This window comes from Cucumis sativus, chromosome 4 (assembly GCF_000004075.3).
Source record: "Cucumis sativus cultivar 9930 chromosome 4, Cucumber_9930_V3, whole genome shotgun sequence".
NCBI classification, from domain to species: domain Eukaryota; kingdom Viridiplantae; phylum Streptophyta; class Magnoliopsida; order Cucurbitales; family Cucurbitaceae; genus Cucumis; species Cucumis sativus.
In genome coordinates this window covers 25,229,934-25,247,244 of record NC_026658.2, presented here as the reverse complement: position 1 = coordinate 25,247,244, position 17,311 = coordinate 25,229,934, and the positions used below count along the sequence as shown (strand labels likewise).

At 36.0% G+C, this 17,311-nt stretch overlaps 4 protein-coding genes across 8 annotated transcripts; 2 read left to right on the top strand and 2 right to left on the bottom strand.

Moving 5' to 3' along the window:
* The first annotated feature begins 1,085 nt into the window (after positions 1-1,085).
* LOC101212955 (17.9 kDa class II heat shock protein) lies at positions 1,086-1,997 on the top strand. Its single transcript, XM_004141286.3, has one exon. The coding sequence runs from the start codon at positions 1,329-1,331 to the stop codon at positions 1,797-1,799; it is 471 nt and encodes a 156-aa protein (XP_004141334.1). The 5' UTR covers positions 1,086-1,328; the 3' UTR covers positions 1,800-1,997.
* Positions 1,998-2,247: 250 nt separating this feature from the next.
* On the bottom strand, positions 2,248-7,137 carry LOC101212715 (probable 28S rRNA (cytosine-C(5))-methyltransferase). The gene is made up of 14 exons (XM_004141285.3): positions 7,003-7,137; positions 6,436-6,757; positions 5,934-5,992; positions 5,728-5,778; positions 5,066-5,204; positions 4,893-4,978; positions 4,437-4,535; positions 4,276-4,329; positions 4,052-4,196; positions 3,759-3,820; positions 3,352-3,439; positions 3,165-3,245; positions 2,676-2,837; positions 2,248-2,571 (listed from the first exon to the last, which is right to left on the bottom strand). Exons 1-14 carry the CDS (start codon positions 7,024-7,026, stop codon positions 2,315-2,317), a joined length of 1,629 nt encoding a protein of 542 aa, XP_004141333.2. The 5' UTR covers positions 7,027-7,137; the 3' UTR covers positions 2,248-2,314.
* LOC101211313 (aminopeptidase M1) lies at positions 7,072-16,166 on the top strand. Of its 5 annotated transcripts, XM_031884856.1 has the most exons (22): positions 7,072-7,324; positions 8,032-8,177; positions 8,538-8,640; positions 9,209-9,395; positions 9,471-9,564; positions 9,646-9,796; positions 9,919-10,023; positions 10,110-10,298; positions 10,378-10,491; positions 10,583-10,765; positions 10,888-11,191; positions 11,263-11,384; positions 11,471-11,568; positions 12,258-12,435; positions 12,526-12,640; positions 12,723-12,790; positions 12,869-12,943; positions 13,397-13,474; positions 13,589-13,814; positions 14,589-14,689; positions 15,246-15,330; positions 15,523-16,166. In XM_031884856.1, exons 1-19 carry the CDS (start codon positions 7,109-7,111, stop codon positions 13,772-13,774), a joined length of 2,712 nt encoding a protein of 903 aa, XP_031740716.1. In that variant the 5' UTR covers positions 7,072-7,108; the 3' UTR covers positions 13,775-13,814; positions 14,589-14,689; positions 15,246-15,330; positions 15,523-16,166. The 5 variants fall into 5 exon arrangements, with proteins under 5 accessions (XP_031740716.1, XP_011654189.2, XP_031740714.1 ...); XM_011655887.2 differs by lacking the exon at positions 15,246-15,330 and having other exon boundaries at positions 10,110-10,226; XM_031884854.1 differs by lacking the exon at positions 15,246-15,330.
* On the bottom strand, positions 14,618-16,908 carry LOC116403442 (serine/threonine-protein kinase tricorner-like). Its single transcript, XM_031884590.1, has 5 exons — positions 16,771-16,908; positions 15,709-15,962; positions 15,513-15,597; positions 15,183-15,301; positions 14,618-14,705 (listed from the first exon to the last, which is right to left on the bottom strand). Exons 1-5 carry the CDS (start codon positions 16,906-16,908, stop codon positions 14,618-14,620), a joined length of 684 nt encoding a protein of 227 aa, XP_031740450.1.
* Positions 16,909-17,311: the final 403 nt, after the last annotated feature.

Below are 17,311 nucleotides of genomic sequence, written 5' to 3'. Positions count from 1 at the left end.
TATTAACAATAAACTTTATTTACTAAAAAAATTATTATTTTAGAAAACGGAACCAATCGATTATTAGTTGATTATGAAGAAAAATTCACTTCTGACTTTGATTTGGTTTGGTGTGGAGTGATGAGTAATGTACGACCTTAAAAAGTGTTTATGCCAATTATAATACGTGATTTTAGACTACCAAGTTTCTAATTTTGATGGCTTATAAAGAGTTGTTAATAAGGTTAATACTACAACCTTTTCCACATATATGCAGAATTCAATATCTATAACTTTAACATATAATAAAGGTCAAAGTATCATATCCAAGGAATAATTTTTATTTTGTTTGGATGACAACTGAAAAGAAAAATAAAGTTAAAACAATTTATCTACAAAATTTCAATCAACAAAATTTCAATCAACAAAATGATAGATTGTTAAATAATTTAATTTGAACTCTATACATGTGTTAATTCATGTCTAATTGAAAGTATAGACGTGTTAACTGAAAATTAGAAATTTAGAAAATAGTACGATTAGTTATATAATTTACAAAAACTTTTTACTGAAAATTAGAAATTTAGAAAATAGTACGATTACTTATATAATTTACAAAAACTTTAACGATTAGTTATATAATTTACAAAAACTTCTTACGTAAAATTTTTCAAAATCGTGATGCTTAAAAGTTTAAGACTACTTTCAATTGGATTTAGTCCATGTAACATTATGTTACATTTCTGTGATAAACTTGAAAAGCTAACTCATCGAAAATTTAAAATATTGAAGTTGAAATAGAAAACCAAAATGACATATTATTAACTTTGAAATTTAAATATACTTTTTACTCATCTCAGTGTAGATAAAATGACGGGTAGAGATTACAAATTACTCATTTTCATTCATGTTCAGATTTCAACGTGAAGAAACTGAAAATTAAAGTTCAAAAATCACAAAATTTAAAAACTCTCCCTCTCGAAGTAAAAAGAAAAAAAAAAAACTATTATTAGAAAAACAAATTAAAAGTTTTATTCTTTTCGTAATATTCTGAAATGAGAAGGAGTTTATTGTCATTTGGTCCTCCGTCACCTTCCAGAACTCATACGAGGAATGCGACAGAAGCTCCTGGAACCTCCTCCTTCCAACTCTTCTCAACACTTCCAGAAAATTCCTTCTTCACTCACTCATTCACAACGTCTATAAAACCCAACCAACCGTTCGCCATTCGTATCAACGAAAATTAGCTCTTCAATTTGCAAGAACATAGCATTACCAAAATTTCCTTTCTTACAAGCATTTCTACTTAGTTAAAAGACTCCAAAATTTCTCCACCAATCAAGAGAAAAATGGATCTCAGAATCATGGGCATAGACTCACCCATCTTCTCCACCCTCCAGCACGTGATGGACCTCGCCGATGAGGCCGACAAGTCCTTCAGCACACCTACCAGGGCTTACGTTCGGGACGCCAAGGCTATGGCAGCCACTCCAGCCGACGTCAAGGAGTATCCGAATTCCTATGTTTTCGTCGTTGACATGCCGGGATTAAAGGTCGGAGACATCCAGGTTCAGGTTGAGGATGACAATGTGCTACTCATAAGTGGGGAGAGGAAGAGGGAGGAGGAGAAAGAAGAAGCCAAGTATGTGAGGATGGAGAGGAGAGTTGGGAAGTTAATGAGGAAATTTGTGTTGCCGGAAAATGCTAACACTGATGCCATATCGGCGGTTTGTCAGGATGGTGTGCTCACTGTGACTGTGCAAAAGTTGCCACCACCTCAGCCTAAGAAGCCCAAGATCGTTGAGGTCAAGGTCAATTGATGGGACTAGGACTATCGGGGATTCCTACTTCCAATCTTTGGATCACAAGTTCTCAGAATGTGGCGCATGGTGTTCTTTTTCTTCTTTCTTTTTCTTTTTTGGTGGCGTTTTCTGTTTTAATGACTGTTATGTGAAGGTTAAATGTGTAATGTGTGTTGAAGGTTTATGTTAATGAATATATTAAGGTTTTATCAGAAATCTTTACTTGCGCTGTTATATAATATGATACCCCCTCTGGGGTTGGTATCGTATAAAATATGCATCTAAGCTTAAAAGATAACAATGAAAAGTTAGAGTCGAATTGTAATGTAACTTCCACTAACCACTAACCTGAGGAGAGTCGATGTATTTTTACATCGCCAATCGTTCCAACCGGTTCCAAAAGTGACTGTGGTCGAGTATCTTCACCAGTTTAAATGACCTGCGATGCACTGGAAAGGTTATGATATGACACATTGCTAATGAAGTCCTTTTACTTGAAACTGAATGGTTTTGGAAACAATCAAGTTATCGATCTAGTTTTGGATGGGGTGGTTCTTTCTCCATCGTGTCCTTGTCGAAAGTGCATACTGATACAACCATAGTTTGGAGATCTTGGTAGGAGGGCATGCTACAGCCCAACTGTTACAGACATCTCCACCACGATATCTTGAGCTTTTATCTCTATTTGAACTTCGGGGAAATGGGTTCGTCGTGTTCTGCTTCTTTTTAAATAGAGCTATGAAGAACCCTTCTTTGTCTTCAACAGGATCGGTTCGGAGTAAGTGGTTAGCTGCATAATGAGAAATTATTCATGAATATTTAATTGTTCAATCAAGTTATAGCTGAGTTGAAGAGGGAGAGTTTGAAAAACACAAATAATCTGTTGATATTTACCGCCGGCAAACACTGGGAGACCTCGTCGCTGCCACCGTGGGAACGGAGTATCTAGTTGAAAGCCACGTGATTCAGCAAGAGGTAATACTGACTGGACGACATCTTCATTTTCAATTTGATGAATGGAACAAGTGCTGTAAACAATTTTCTCTACGGCTGGAACTGCAATGAGATGAAATCGGTGGTGTGGATCTCAATTATCAAGGGGCGTTCAAGGATCAGGCAATGTAATGTTTATTTTGAACGGTTAGAGTAAAATATCACAATATATTGTACGAGTACAAAGAGGAAGTTGAGACTGAGAGACGAGAAAGGAAAGGACGGGGGTAGTCTTTAAACCTTTCGAACATTAAGAACATGCGGATATTTTCTAATGTTCTTCAGTATATTAAATCTATTTTGTTCTTAGCTCTATTCCCCAAAAAATAAAAAATAAAAAAAGAGAAAAAAGGAAAAAGAAAAAGAAATGCACAACGGGATGTAACTCACAGGAAAATGCATGTGCAAGAGCCTTTCTCTGAAAGGCAGCGAGTTTGTTTAGTCGTTCAAGGTCATCTCCAGAGATTGTCCCTGCAAAATTCACGACGATATAATGAAGGTAGCAATCAATAACCAGAAGAAGATACAGTAGATAATGGATTATGGATTTTGCAACTAAGACAAGGCTAGGAATTACCTTCAGCATGTGACGGGAGCAAATGATCTAATCTGACAGCCGCAGTTCCAGATCCAGAGCAGGAAGGATCCAAAAGAATGGCACGGACCTTAAAACATCAATGGTAGATGACATCAAGAACACAACATTTTCCGGCTGAACATCAAGTACGCGGTGGCAAAAGATTAGGCTTTTGTCTACCAACCCAAGCAAATTAGAAATCGCAAAGCATTCTAATCTCTAAGCAATGATGGCTACGGCTATTACTTCCACCGTTCGGGGGCAATGGGATTGGCTGATCCAACCCATCTAAGAGGTCGGGATTTTTATTTTTTTTAACGAAGGGGGGAATCTGATTATAGTTGCATGCAGTAGCTTTAGCTATTTATGAAAAACAGATTATCAATGTGGAGCTGAACAGAACTTACTTTGGATAATGAAGGATCTTTTGGATTAAGATTGAGGAAATCCCCATGCAAAACGTCTATATCTTGCACCATTAAGGTTAATCAAGGTAACGTGTAAGTTAGGACAATAGATGGTAATGGCATAAATGAGATCATCGCCTTACTCGTCAGTCTTCAACCCATAAAATGGCAGGCTCACGTGCAAGGAGACTAATCCAAACAGAGAAAATAATCTAACGTAAGATTCCAGATAGATAGAGAGTTGCTATATGGTATCAACGACACAGGCAGACAAAACTATCGATGAAGGATACTAGAAGCGCCAGATAGTTTGATAGTATGTCGTAAGCGTTTGACCCTGTTTTCGTTCAATTCACATGCAATGACCCTTCCTTTTCCATGCATGAGAGAGGCAAGGTGGACAGTTTTGTTACCCGGAGCTGAACATGCATCAAGGACCTTCAATAATACAAACCATTAAAATGGAAACTATTAACACCAGAATAATTATAGTAAATACAGGTAAATATGATCTTACTTCCCATCCTGGCTTGGGATCAAGGGCTACTGCAACCATGGAACTAGCCTTGCCCTACAAACATTAATACTCTCTTGTTATACAATAAAAAGACAGAACAGCTACTTTTGGCCTTAAATATATGCTTCTTGGAAATGGGCTGAACAAAACTAGATACTTACTTGCAAGAAGATACTTCCATCTGCGACCAGAGGATGATCATGTAAGTCACTGCCTGGAGGAAGTATCAAGAGGTCAGAAACCATGTCATCCTTCTGCACCTGTTTGAAATGATAACCAGCACCATTTAGGAATTCTTCGCGAGTGTCATAATGGAATACAATCCTTACCAATAACAGAACTCAGAACAAATTCTATCCCTTCATCCATATCATGAATTTTTTAGGACTAACGGGGCTAGAAGACACTTAGAACAATTGATCATTTATATATACAAAAAGATCAGGTGTGCAATACGTGAAGATAATCCTGTTGTGGCTATTGAAGTTAGTCATTTGCAATGTGGGCGAACTGAGCTGTGAAATCCCTGGTCCAGGATTCAAACACCGTTGTGGCTATTGGATTCTACTCTACTGGCATACACATCAATAATAATTGAGATAGATGTTGGAACTCACTGCATATCTTTTGCCTAGTTCTTCTATTGCTGTGTGAACATCCATCTTCAAAGTATTCACGCGAACAAAACGGGGCCTTGAAACACCTGAATTGAAGATTATCTCTTCATAACTGAGTAGGCTTAATAACTAAGTAGAAACCGGCATAGAACAGACTTATACAGAACTCTCACCAGGACCATCATCACCACGAGCTATTAAATCTTCAATATTGTTTGCTTTTTTCTTCGACAAAAGCTGGGTAACAGCAGATTGTAAAGCACTTTGCTGCCGCATGAGAAACTTCTCTGCATCGCCAGCTAAATGAGTTTTCTACGCACAGTTTCCATAAAATAATACCAATCATCACCAAATGTGAAATAGCAAGCTACAGCAGTCTCAGTAGACAGTAGCAGAAGCTTCTGCACATTCATTAACATTTTTTTGTAACAGTAACTTATTTAGGTATTTGCTACTGCAAACTTATTCTAAAGGAAAACAATCGTTTATTTGTGAACTACAGGATTTGGCCTCAAACTCCTACCGGATCCAGTAGACAGTAACTCTTGATGATAAAAAATTAGTTCAAACTCAAAACCATACTCATATATTTTTACTACCGGATCAAGAGTGTGTTTTGTTAAGCTATTTTCATGCCGGCAAATCACACCCATATGTAGATTATTGGAAGTAGACAAAATTGATTTCAAATAAAATGTCCACATAGTTGGTACAGAATTTAAACAATAAATATTCCTCTCCCTTGTTTAACTATCATAGAGCATTTTCAGAGTCAATCTTTCAAAAGGATAAACCAACATCGTCTTAAGGTAAGATGAATGTATGAATCACATACCTGGCCTAGAAGGATATCATACATGATGACATAAATTAATTCCTTCTGCCTCTGCAACAATATCAGGTTAGTGTTACGCATGTTGGAGTGAGTGAGAAAACTATCCGAACAGAATTAGCCCGAACTTGAGAAACAACAATCATGATAAGAAAATAATTGTCATCAGACCAAATCCTAGAGCAGCTATAAAGAAAATGCATGATTACCTTCCATTTGTTGCTCAATAAATCAGCAGCCTCAACTACGTCCTTGATCACAGGGAGGTCTAACAACACAACAAAAACAAAAAGAATTCAAAAAGCTACAAAATGAACCTTAATAATTATGCTACATCACTGCAAATTTAACCGGAGGACAAAGGAAAGCTAAGCAGTAATAACCTAGCTTGTCAAAGAATCATTCATATTAAATGTTATGTTATCCATTTAGCCCGAAGTTGAAATATTACCGGAGGACAAAGGAAAGCTAAGTAGTAATAACCTAGCTTGTCAAAGAATCATTCATATTAAATGTTATGTTATCCATTTAGCCCGAAGGTGAAGATATAAAAACTGTTGCATAACAATATTAAACGTCTAATATCCAAACGCAAAGGAAAATGTTCAACTAAGAAAACCAATATTCCCATTGACATCCACACGAGAATCCGTTTGGAAGACACTTCCAACATCTATTGCGCGAAAAAAAAAACCTTTGTTCAGAACTTACATTTGAGAGTCTTGCAAACAAGAGCGAATGTGCCCTTCTTATTCCGAACAGATGGAGCATAAACGAGTGTCTTGATGGAAGCTATGGCTCGACGTTGAGCGTCTCCCTCGAGAACACGCCGCAATACCTTCGCCGCCTCTCTCCTAGCGAAGTATGCCGAACGGTCGGCGTTACTCATCCGCCTCATTTCTGATTTGCCGGCGGCTCCCGAGGCCGATGCCTTGGTTCTGTTGTTAACCCGCCCCATGGCTTCCCAGTAGCCACCTCGTCCGAACTCCCTACAGTCGATAGTCGAAACCTTATGAATGGTCACTGACCCAAGCTGTACTGCGAAACGACGTCGTATCGTATGAGAAAATCGTTGTAATTTTAAGTTTGAATAAAGCTTTTTTTTTTTTTCATTTTTCCTAAACGTAACTTTAAGGTTGAAAAGAGATGACACCTCCGAGTTAAAATCATCTATGAAAAATTGAAATGAATTCCTAGAAAAAGGACAAGAACAGTCTCCAAAGGATAGATATTTGAGAAACCAATGTGAAATTGATACTCTAAAAAGATGTTTCTAACCTTTTCTAACATAAAAGTTTCCATATTAATCGTATAAATAGCTGGTTCGTCTTCTTTGTGCTTCAGTGTTTGGATTTTCCACTTCAATTTTCTGATTCTTTCACCGATGGATCAATTCAAAGGTCAACCTCGGCTCCCGAAATTTGCCGTTCCGAAACGATACGATATCTACCTCAAACCGGACCTTTGCCTTTGCAAATTCTCTGGTTCTGTTGCAATCGATATCGATATCCTTTCCGATACTCGATTTTTAGTTCTCAATGTCGCTGACCTTCTTGTTCATCATGCTTCTGTCTCCTTCACCAACCGGAACTCCTCCAAGGTATTGAATCTTTCTTTCTTTGTTCACTGGAGACTCCGTTTTTGGAGCATTTTAAGTGAGGGAACTGACGTGGATTCTTCGATGCATGTTTTTTATGTAATACAAATAGCGTAAACCTACTGCTTATTTACTGCTTGCTAGTTTACTCTTTGGTTTGTTCAAACTACTTAGTTAGTTAATACATGACTAGCTTGTATACTTTTTCATCAATAAATAAACATCTCCTCTCATATTGAGAGAGAAGATTTCATTCAAAAAAGAAAAGTTTAGTGTTTGGTTTACACCAGTTTTCGATTGTGCTCTTCATTTGTTTCTATAAGATTATTGTCCATTTTCAGCTCTTGTGACGGAATTGGATTTTGACGGTGTTAAATTTCGGAGTGAATGATCGAGTCTGAACTTTCTGCTGTGTTTTAGTTTTCGAAATTTCACGGTGACTGTTGATGGTTCTTGTTTCCTTTGAGCATTTCGAAAATTGATATCTGGAATGTTGCCTTCGCTGGTTAATGGCTCATATAAAACCTTTCCAACTGTCCTGACGACTAAAAGTTATGTGAACAGAAGTTCAACATGTTTTCTAACGACAAGTGATTAGCAGACGTGTATTTCCTATGAAACACTGTAATTTTGTTTATGCATTTTCGATTTTATCTGAAATTGTTTGGAAATAATTTTAATGCTTCTTTGACGAACAATTGCTGGCGCAGGTTATCCAGCCTTCAAGCATTCAAGAGTGTAAAGTGAGCCAGATTTTAGTTTTGGAGTTTGTAGAGACGCTACCATTTGGGTTAGGAACATTGCGGATGGACTTCGAAGGAATCTTGAATGATAATATGAAAGGATTCTATAGAAGGTAATTTGGTTGCATGAGAGAGTTAATAACTATGGATGGAAATGAAAAAGAAAAAAATTGTTGAGATGAAAATGTTGGACCTGTATTGAATATATTGATTGCTTGATGCACAGTGAAATATGTTAATGGAAAATGTGTCAGTGTTACTGGTTCCTTTAATAAGTTTTAACTCACCCAGACTTATACAGCCTTATTAATTTTAAGTATGTGAAGGTTCAAGAAATGAGACAATTTCTTGTTCATAAGATTTTGTTGAAAGCTTGTATGTTCTTCTGTTGCCTCATTTCTTACCAATAGAACAGTGATTATTGTGATTCTTTTTGAACTTGAACGATACGGATTTTTCTCTTCGTTCCCCAGCACTTATGAGCACAACGGTGAGAAGAAAAACATGGCTGTTACACAATTTGAACCAGTTGATGCTAGGCGTTGCTTCCCTTGCTGGGATGAACCTGCTTTTAAGGTGTTAGCATCTCACTTTCCATCCCCTTCCCTGTCTCCCTCTGAAAAATTTAAATCACCTTTATTTCATTCACTGAGTAACTCTAGAAGGGACTACTCTGGCACCATGCTGAATTGACATAGACGTAGCACTGCCAAAAATATGATATTTAGTCTATGTTTTTGTTTCTTCGAAGATTTAATTATTTATTGGCTATCCAGTTGGATAGAATATTCAAAATGGAGGAATCATTTTGTGAAGCTTGATATTGTTAGAAGTGGAAAGTGTGTGGTCCAGGAAATAGATTTCACATTTATAAAAGCTCAAATATTAATTACATTTTTTATTTTCTAACAATATTTGAGTTGTAGAAAATTTCATCTATCAAAGGAGTTGTTCCTTTTATAACTTCTAACACGATAAATAATAAAAATAATATGTATATTGAAATAAGTTCAAGACTAGTTTTGACCTTTAGTAGAAATTGTGTGAAAAGCAAGTGGCGGGAATGATGTTTAAACCTTTAGCTTACTTCTACCAAATTGACCTGCTAAGTCATTGTTTTAATCCGTTCATTATTGATAAACAGGCTACATTCAAGATCACGTTACATGTACCATCTGAACTGATAGCACTTTCCAACATGCCAATTGTTGAAGAAAAAGTGAACGGCAATTTGAAGACGGTTTCATATCTTGAATCACCAATTATGTCCACGTATTTGGTGGCCGTTGTTGTTGGTTTATTTGATTATGTGGAAGATCATACAACTGATGGTAAAATCATAAATCTGAATTTCTTATGCATACTAAGGGCGCTGTTAGTAATAGAATGAATTTACATCTTAAAAGGGGTCAAAGTTCGTGTATACTGTCAAGTTGGAAAGGCAAATCAAGGAAAATTTGCATTACATGTTGCTGTTAAAACCCTTGACCTATACAAGGAGTATGTTAATTCACACGGTATTATTTCATTCTGTTATGACACTTTCTTTATCTACATAAACAATTGTGCAATTTTCTGCAGATATTTTGATGTGCCATACTCTCTGCCAAAACTTGACATGGTTGCAATTCCTGACTTTCCTGGGGCCATGGAAAACTATGGGTTAGTTACCTATGGTGAGACTGCTTTACTTTATGATGATCAGCACTCAGCAGCTGCTAACAAACAGATGGTGATCTGCATATCCGGACATTTTCAAAAGCATAATTTACGTTCATAATTTGAATTAGAGTGTTGCAGACTCTAATTCCCTGATTTTTTTTTCACTTTTTTTTCTATTTTCTCATTGTTAAGGTGGCAATTGTCGTGGCTCATGAACTTGCACACCAATGGTTTGGCAACCTTGTAACTATGGAGTGGTGGACAGATTTGTGGCTGAATGAGGGATTTGCAACATGGGTATTCCACTTTCACTATGTTTTCTTGATTCTTAACCTGAAGATGGAGAGATGATAGTTGATATTCATTTTATATCATTTGTGTAGGTGAGTTATTTAGCAACTGATAACTTGTTTCCTGAATGGAAAGTATGGAATCAATTTCTGGAAGAATCAAACTATGGTCTTACTTTGGATGGGCTAGCTGAATCACATCCAATTGAGGTACATGTGTTACTGAAAGCCGGCAACCATGACTCTTTCCTTTTCCATGATCACTTCGTTTTTTTTTTTTGGGTATACTGGCTGTCTCTACTAATGAATGTTGCAATTAGTTGTTTCTTGTTCAATTTAAAGCAGCATATTTTTTTTTCAGGTTGAGGTAAATCATGCCAGTGAGGTTGATGAAATATTTGATGCAATTAGCTACGGAAAAGGTGCATCTGTTATTCGAATGCTACAGAGCTATCTCGGTGCGGACTGTTTTCAGGTTGTCTAGTGATTCTATTTCTTGTCTAAAACTTGAATCAATTTCTGCCTATTAATCCAACCCATTGGACTGGGCTGTTTGACTTGATCAGAAATCACTGGCTTCGTACATAAAAAAGCACAGTTGCTCAAATACAAAGACTGAAGACTTATGGGCTGCTCTAGAGGAGGGATCTGGTGAACCCGTGAACAACTTAATGAGTTCCTGGACCAAGCAACAAGGATATCCAGTTGTCACGGTCAAAGTGAAAGATGAGAAATTGGTGTTTGACCAGGTCTCTTTTTGTTGGTTTCTTTCATTTGATCACATTAATTTATGAATTGATTATTCTTAGTTTTAGCATTCAAAGTTTTCATTTCATTTGGTAATTAACTTTTGAGGGTTTTTCATTGACAGTCAAGATTATTGTCGAGTGGCTCCTCTGGAGAGGGGCAATGGATTGTTCCTATAACATTGTGCTGTGGCTCCTATGATGTGCGGAAAAATTTTCTGCTGCAAAAAAAGACAGAATCTGTAGACATCAAGGAGTTCCTTGGCTGCTCCATCAGCAAATGCTGTGGTGGAAATGATAAATATTGTGATTGGATAAAGCTTAATGTAGATCAGACTGGTTTTTACCGGGTGAAATATGATGAAGATCTTGCAGCTAAGCTTACAAATGCAATAGAGAAAAAGCATTTGACTTCAACGGACAGATTTGGTAACTAACTTTTTTAGATTCCGCATTTTGATAGTAGTAACAAGGAGTAGCTAAGATTATTCTTTCAACAGGTATTTTGGATGATGCATTTGCCCTTTCTATGGCTTGCCAGCAATCAGTTACCTCTTTGCTTACCTTGATGGGTGCTTATAGAGAAGAACTTGACTATACTGTGTTATCGAATTTGATCAGTGTAATGTTTTCACCTAGACTTCTTTTTTCCTCTTGCCGCTTTTATAGTCATGCTTAGAGAGCTTATTCTTGGCAATTCTTTTATAGATATGCTACAAACTTGAAAGAATTGCAGCCGATGCAGTTCCTGAGTTGCTGGACAACCTAAGACAATTTTTCACCAACATTTTCCAATTTGCAGCAGAGTAAGATATTCGTGTAAACTGTGTTTTTTTCATTCTTCGTAATCATCTATGCAGGATTTTTTGGCCATGACAAATGATATTTTTGCATAACCCAAGTATGTTGGCATTAGTTATGCTAGATATTATTTTATAGACGAGTTCTTGTTGCGGGCATTTTTTTTTTGGCATTTAGAATATAGCATAGCACTGTGGAAGTTTTAGCTTGATCTATTAAATGATGTGCTTTCTTGCCAACCCAAAAAACTTTGGGTATTGCTGCAAATCTAAGTGGCCCCAATGCTTAGCTTGGAGTTTCTCAATTCATCTTAATTTCTGATTTTTCCCCCTTAAATCTTTTGAATTGGCCAAGTTATTGTCAGTTGATTTTAACCATTAAATCCAGAAGACCATTGGGCTTAATTTCCTAAATTATTAGCCTCTACAACTTTATTGTGGTGATATTAAAATTAATGGGTTCAACGTAAACCATTGGGCCATTCGTCTTGTGGTCAAAAGGGTAAGGCGTACTACTAAGATCTTTTTAAGTCATGATTTAGAAATATTGCAGTCGTATCCTTAAATATTAAACATCTTTTGAGCGTTTCATTGCCTGCAGTATACAAATACAAACTACATAAAAGTGATGATCAACGTAAATTGTCTTGCACTATTTGTAGTTATTTTATTTACACGTGCAAATTAATTTGCAGAAAACTTGGTTGGGACTCCAAACCAGGTGAAAGCCATCTTGATGCAATGTTGAGAGGAGAAATTTTGACTGCTCTTGCTCTGTTTGGTCATGAACAAACAATCGAAGAAGCGAATAGGCGATTCCTTGCATTCTTTGATGACAGAAGTACGCCACTACTCCCGCCTGATATTAGAAAGGTATGCTCCAGAACATAATGCAGCGAAAGCAACTAAGCAAGCATTTTTTATTTATAATTGGCTTATCTTTTCCTTATTATAATGTTTCAGGCGGTGTATGTGGCCGTAATGCAGACAGTCAACGCTTCAAACAGATCTGGTTACGAATCACTTTTAAGAATTTATAGAGAGTCTGATCTTAGCGAGGAGAAAAAACGCATTCTGAGTAAATCACATATAATTTTTTTAATCAACGTATCAGTTTCCTTTTGTTTAGTATTCATATGATTATTTCTATTTCTTCTTAGGATCCTTGGCATCTTGTCCAGATCAGAACATCATTCTTGAATTTCTCAACTTTTTGTTATCGTCTGAGGTACTCCAGCAGTTTCTTAATACTCTCAAACTATTTGCATCTAAGACTCAAAATACTGATTTTTTCCCACTTGTTTAGGTTCGTAGCCAAGATGCTGTTGTTGGACTCGGTGTTAAGTGGAAGGCACGTGAAACAGCTTGGACTTGGCTGAAGGTGATACTCAATCCCCTTCTACTAAGAAGGAAAAATTATTACTATTTGATCAAAAGTTTCTTCTTACAATGGAATCACTCACACACATATACAACATACATATATGTATGCCGATATATGTATGCATGTGTTTACATACATATATACATACAACTTAATGAAACAATACCAGGGCATATAGAAAAATCCAAGCTCACAAAAGCCTCTTGCCCCTCTATGGAAAGGGGACAAGAAAGAGTAATAACAACAAATCTTGGGAAGATTTAGACATAGAAGGCCAAAGAACTTACTGTTAGTAGCAAATATCTGTAAAAATCCAAGTCCAAAAGGCACTTCACTCGCATAATATATTATTGATGTCTGTATTTAACATGTATCTATTTGATTAACACCATAGTTTCCAGGGTTGTATGTTTAATCATATCTCATCAGAATGAAACAATGTCAATGCAGACAAATTGGGAAGAAATCTCAAAAAACTTTGAGTCTGGGTTTCTTATTGGACGCTTTGTCAGTGCCACTGTCTCTCCGGTTTGTCCACCTCTCTTCTTTCTCTATCACACTACTTCATTAATAGTTAGTTTCTTCTCTAGTTCTCCCCTATAACCAACCTCTCTATCTTTTATTTTCGTCTTGCCATTTCAGTTTGCCTCGTATGAAAAAGCTAGGGAAGTTGAGGAGTTCTTCGCAAGCCGTGTTAAGCCATCGATGGCCCGAACATTGAGGCAGAGCATCGAGCGTGTTCACATCAATTCGAGATGGGTTCAGAGCGTCCAGAAAGATCATGATCTTCCTGATGCTATAAACGAGCTAGCATGGAGGCGATGCTAGATTTTCTGAATATGAAGCATCTTTGGAGATAAGGCTACTGGTAATGTAACCGTTTATTCTGTTAGATTTATGAATGAATGAACAACAAAATTCCCCACCCCATAATAAAGTAGGAACAAAGAATAATCATCCCTTTTCTTTCGTCTTTGTCTGCTTGCCCCTAGAAAATAGGCTTCACTTTGGTCGCACTAATAAAATAATTGAAGATAAAGCCAGGATGTTTATTTGAGGAAAATTGTACGCTCTACTTCTAGTTCTCCTTTTCCTTTAGACTATACCTTATTTTATATAGGGGAAGGTTGTATTGGAGATGTTGAGTCTCACATTGGAAAAACCAAGGGGACTCATACTCCATAGGTGGGCTCCTCTAATTGCCAATTGGTTTTGAGATGGAACCCCATACTATCAAGTTCAACAAGTTGCATCTATCCCATACTCTTCTTTTTTCTTTACTAAAAAATTTTAAAAATTTTGTTTCATTGATAATCTCTGAGCATCTGCAATGTTCAAGTTGAAAGAAGTTTGGTGAACTAATTCCATAGTTTAAAATGGTCATTTAAATAAATTGGAATAATACTGATCCAAGTAAAAGAATTACCACGAAACCCTCCTTTGACGGTATCGAAGTTCTTGTATGTATATCCAACAAAGCTGAGATCTTTGGGAGTCAATAGCATCTGCAACAAAGTAATATTAATTCAAATCTACATACTATACAAGCATTGCATACATTGAGACAGTAATCTATCAAGATTATTGCTGTACTTGTTTATGATGATAATGTATATTGGTTTGACGAGAGTATTTTTTGTAGGAAATATTCCCTATGGCCTATTTGCAGAATCACTTGTCGCCAAAAGGAGAAAATGCAACTGTTACAAACCTTCCTTGACGGTCCTGAGCCACATTTTCCTGGTATGGGTGGATCCAACTGAAATCATTTTCAAAAAGTTAATTATTAATGATGTGAGTTTACATACATACATCAGAACATGCTGCAATTCAGAGCTGAAGTATAATCATGTATTATACATGTAAATTTGTTTGGAACTATACACAGCAAAAACAAAAAGAAAAGCCTTAAGATATTCAGTCGTGCAAAGGGCAGGATCAAGATAAGAACATGTTTGTTAGTACAGTTCCTAACTTGAAAGAGGAAAGTAGGGTGGTTTAGGATTTGAATATAAGACTAGACATTAAAGATTATTACAAATGTCATGCAGTTGTGTTATGTGTAGATGTAGAATATAGGTATCTAAGTTCTGGGTATCAAGGTCTCCATTGACCCCAGGCTTAAATGCTGCCTCCATTTCATTAAGCCTATCCCAGATAACATCTTTGAATCATGGATGTGCCTGAAACAAACAGTGTATTCCTATAAGTTGCTATGATTAAAAGAAAATACTACCTGTAAATGCTTGATTGTTCTAACAAGTGGATACACTTATTCTGATTTGGTATGCTCCTCCAGTACAACCTACAAATGAAATCCTTTGCTTCAACTGTCAACTTAGCATCTTCTGGAAACTACAAGTGATTTTTCCAATGAACAATCTGTCAGTAATTTCTCGATTTGTATACTATTTGTGTTCCAATAAATTACTACTGGATAGGATAGAAATGATATAAACGTACGGGAAAAAGAGGTTAAATAACAGTCGTTTCGTCCAAAAGAAAATCATTAGATTTGGACTATTGGGATTAAAGCTTCATAATGTAAAGGTAAGGCCCATTTTACCTTTCTGCAGGTGCTGATTGGACCATCGGAGTAAAATGGAGGGTAACCTTCAAGCATTTCATACATAATTGCACCAACGGACCACCTGAAGGAAATTCGGTTAGACGGAATAACGAAGACATGCATAAAACTACGATTTACTTCTTGATAAAAGACGTGCATAATGTTCAGTATTAAGAGACATGATGTCAATTACCATACCAATTTCCTCCGGCTCATTTGCCAATGGTGCACCTGTTCACTGGGACTCTTCCAACTGCTCCTATTATCATCACTATCCATTGGTTCTGCCAAACTTTCATCATCCATGGCTTTATTTTCATGTAGTGCTGATAGGGTTAAAGAATCCAGCGGCTTACAGAGACCAAAATCAGAAAGTTTCATGTGACCATTTTTGTCCAGAAGAAGATTGTCAGGTTTTATATCCTTGTGATAAATAGTGAATTTAAACTGTTAGCACAACTTGAGTTCCAAAATAAAAATAGCCATGAATGTATAAATATAAATAGTCACAAATCATAGCTAACAGAAGCATTGAATCGAAGCAAAATTAGATAGTTTTATGTATGTTTGAATTGATGCAAAATTCGATAGTTTCATGTCTATCAAATGTAATTTGTTATAAATATTTTATTAAATTTGTTATTTTGACCATTTTTTATATTTTTTTTGAAAAAAAGTTAGAAATTCTTACAACTTCAGATGAATATCATTATCACGTGGGGCGGGCGTAGTCTAGGAAGGATATTTTGGATTACCACCCTAAGTCCCAAATTCTATATAAAATGTCAAAGGGGCAATGCTACATTTGTCTTATTTGTTTTTGGAAAGTGTGACAAACATATGCATTTAACTCGTCATTATTGCAGTGGAAAATGGCTGAGAAAAATGGACAATAATATAATTTCAATAGAACACATAATGGTGACTACTTATGTATTAGCCATTTTCTATTCACGAAGAAATCAATAGAGCAACCCTTTATTTAGGAATGTAAATGGATCGAATAAAAAACATTTTTAATTCAATCTATATTTTCGAGTTAGTTGAATTGTCGATTCAAATTAATTTTTTTAAAAAAATATTTATAATATAAATCATCAAGCATAAATCAATCAATATCAAGTTAAGCAAAAAAAAAATACTCCCGAATCTTATGAGATTGTTTAACTTTTAATATATATATATCAATTTGCATTGGATTGGGTTGAACTGATTCTTTCTTTTGGGTAGGTAAAAAATTCTTCATAGGTCTGACCACCATGCCATCCCGACTTCCTTCAACTTGCCATGGATTCATGTCAGAGAAGGGGTCCCGCATCGAAGCAGTGAGTTCAATACCAAGATCTTTAAATGAGACCGAATCGTAACATTTGCTATTGAGAAAGTTGTCCATGTACGAGATCCTTCGTCAAACACAGAAAGCGAAAGCTTTCAACTTGAATAGGGCCAAAAAAAGGGGATTTAAAATTTTCAACCTTTTAATCCGAGATCCAACCCAACAAAAAGTACATCAAAATTTTAGGTAATCGTAATGAGTACCAATTTTAAGGATAATATTAATGTGTATAACAATACTTTAAAATAGAAATTGATTATTGGGTTATTATTGTTATGGTAAAAATGTAATTACTATAGAGACTACATATTGAACAACGAAGACAATTACACAATATTAGATTAAATTACATACTTTTCTTCATGGCTAAACTCATTATTTAACCTTCTAAACTACGGGGTTATAACAATAATAAGAGCTAATGGCCAACAAGAAGAGACATTTAATTACATTAAAATCT

Excerpts from the sequence above, each read along its gene's own strand:
- LOC101212955 (XM_004141286.3), top strand. The coding sequence starts at position 1,329 with ATGGATCTCAGAATCATGGGCATAGACTCACCCATCTTCTCCACCCTC.
- LOC101212715 (XM_004141285.3), bottom strand. The coding sequence starts at position 7,026 with ATGGAAACTTTTATGTTAGAAAAG. Across the intron at positions 5,205-5,727 it reads ATGATATCCTTCTAGGCCAG|AAAACTCATTTAGCTGGCGA; the intron begins GTATGTGATTCA and ends AACTGTGCGTAG. Across the intron at positions 2,838-3,164 it reads TCTTGCACATGCATTTTCCT|TTCCAGCCGTAGAGAAAATT; the intron begins GTGAGTTACATC and ends ATCTCATTGCAG.
- LOC101211313 (XM_031884854.1), top strand. The coding sequence starts at position 7,109 with ATGGATCAATTCAAAGGTCAACCTCGGCTCCCGAAATTTGCCGTTCCG. Across the intron at positions 8,178-8,537 it reads ATGAAAGGATTCTATAGAAG|CACTTATGAGCACAACGGTG; the intron begins GTAATTTGGTTG and ends TTCGTTCCCCAG. Across the intron at positions 13,475-13,588 it reads TCAGTGCCACTGTCTCTCCG|TTTGCCTCGTATGAAAAAGC; the intron begins GTTTGTCCACCT and ends TTGCCATTTCAG.
- LOC116403442 (XM_031884590.1), bottom strand. The coding sequence starts at position 16,908 with ATGGACAACTTTCTCAATAGCAAATGTTACGATTCGGTCTCATTTAAA. Across the intron at positions 15,302-15,512 it reads CAATCAGCACCTGCAGAAAG|TTTCCAGAAGATGCTAAGTT; the intron begins GTAAAATGGGCC and ends AATCACTTGTAG. Across the intron at positions 14,706-15,182 it reads GAACAATCAAGCATTTACAG|TTGGATCCACCCATACCAGG; the intron begins GTAGTATTTTCT and ends AAATGATTTCAG.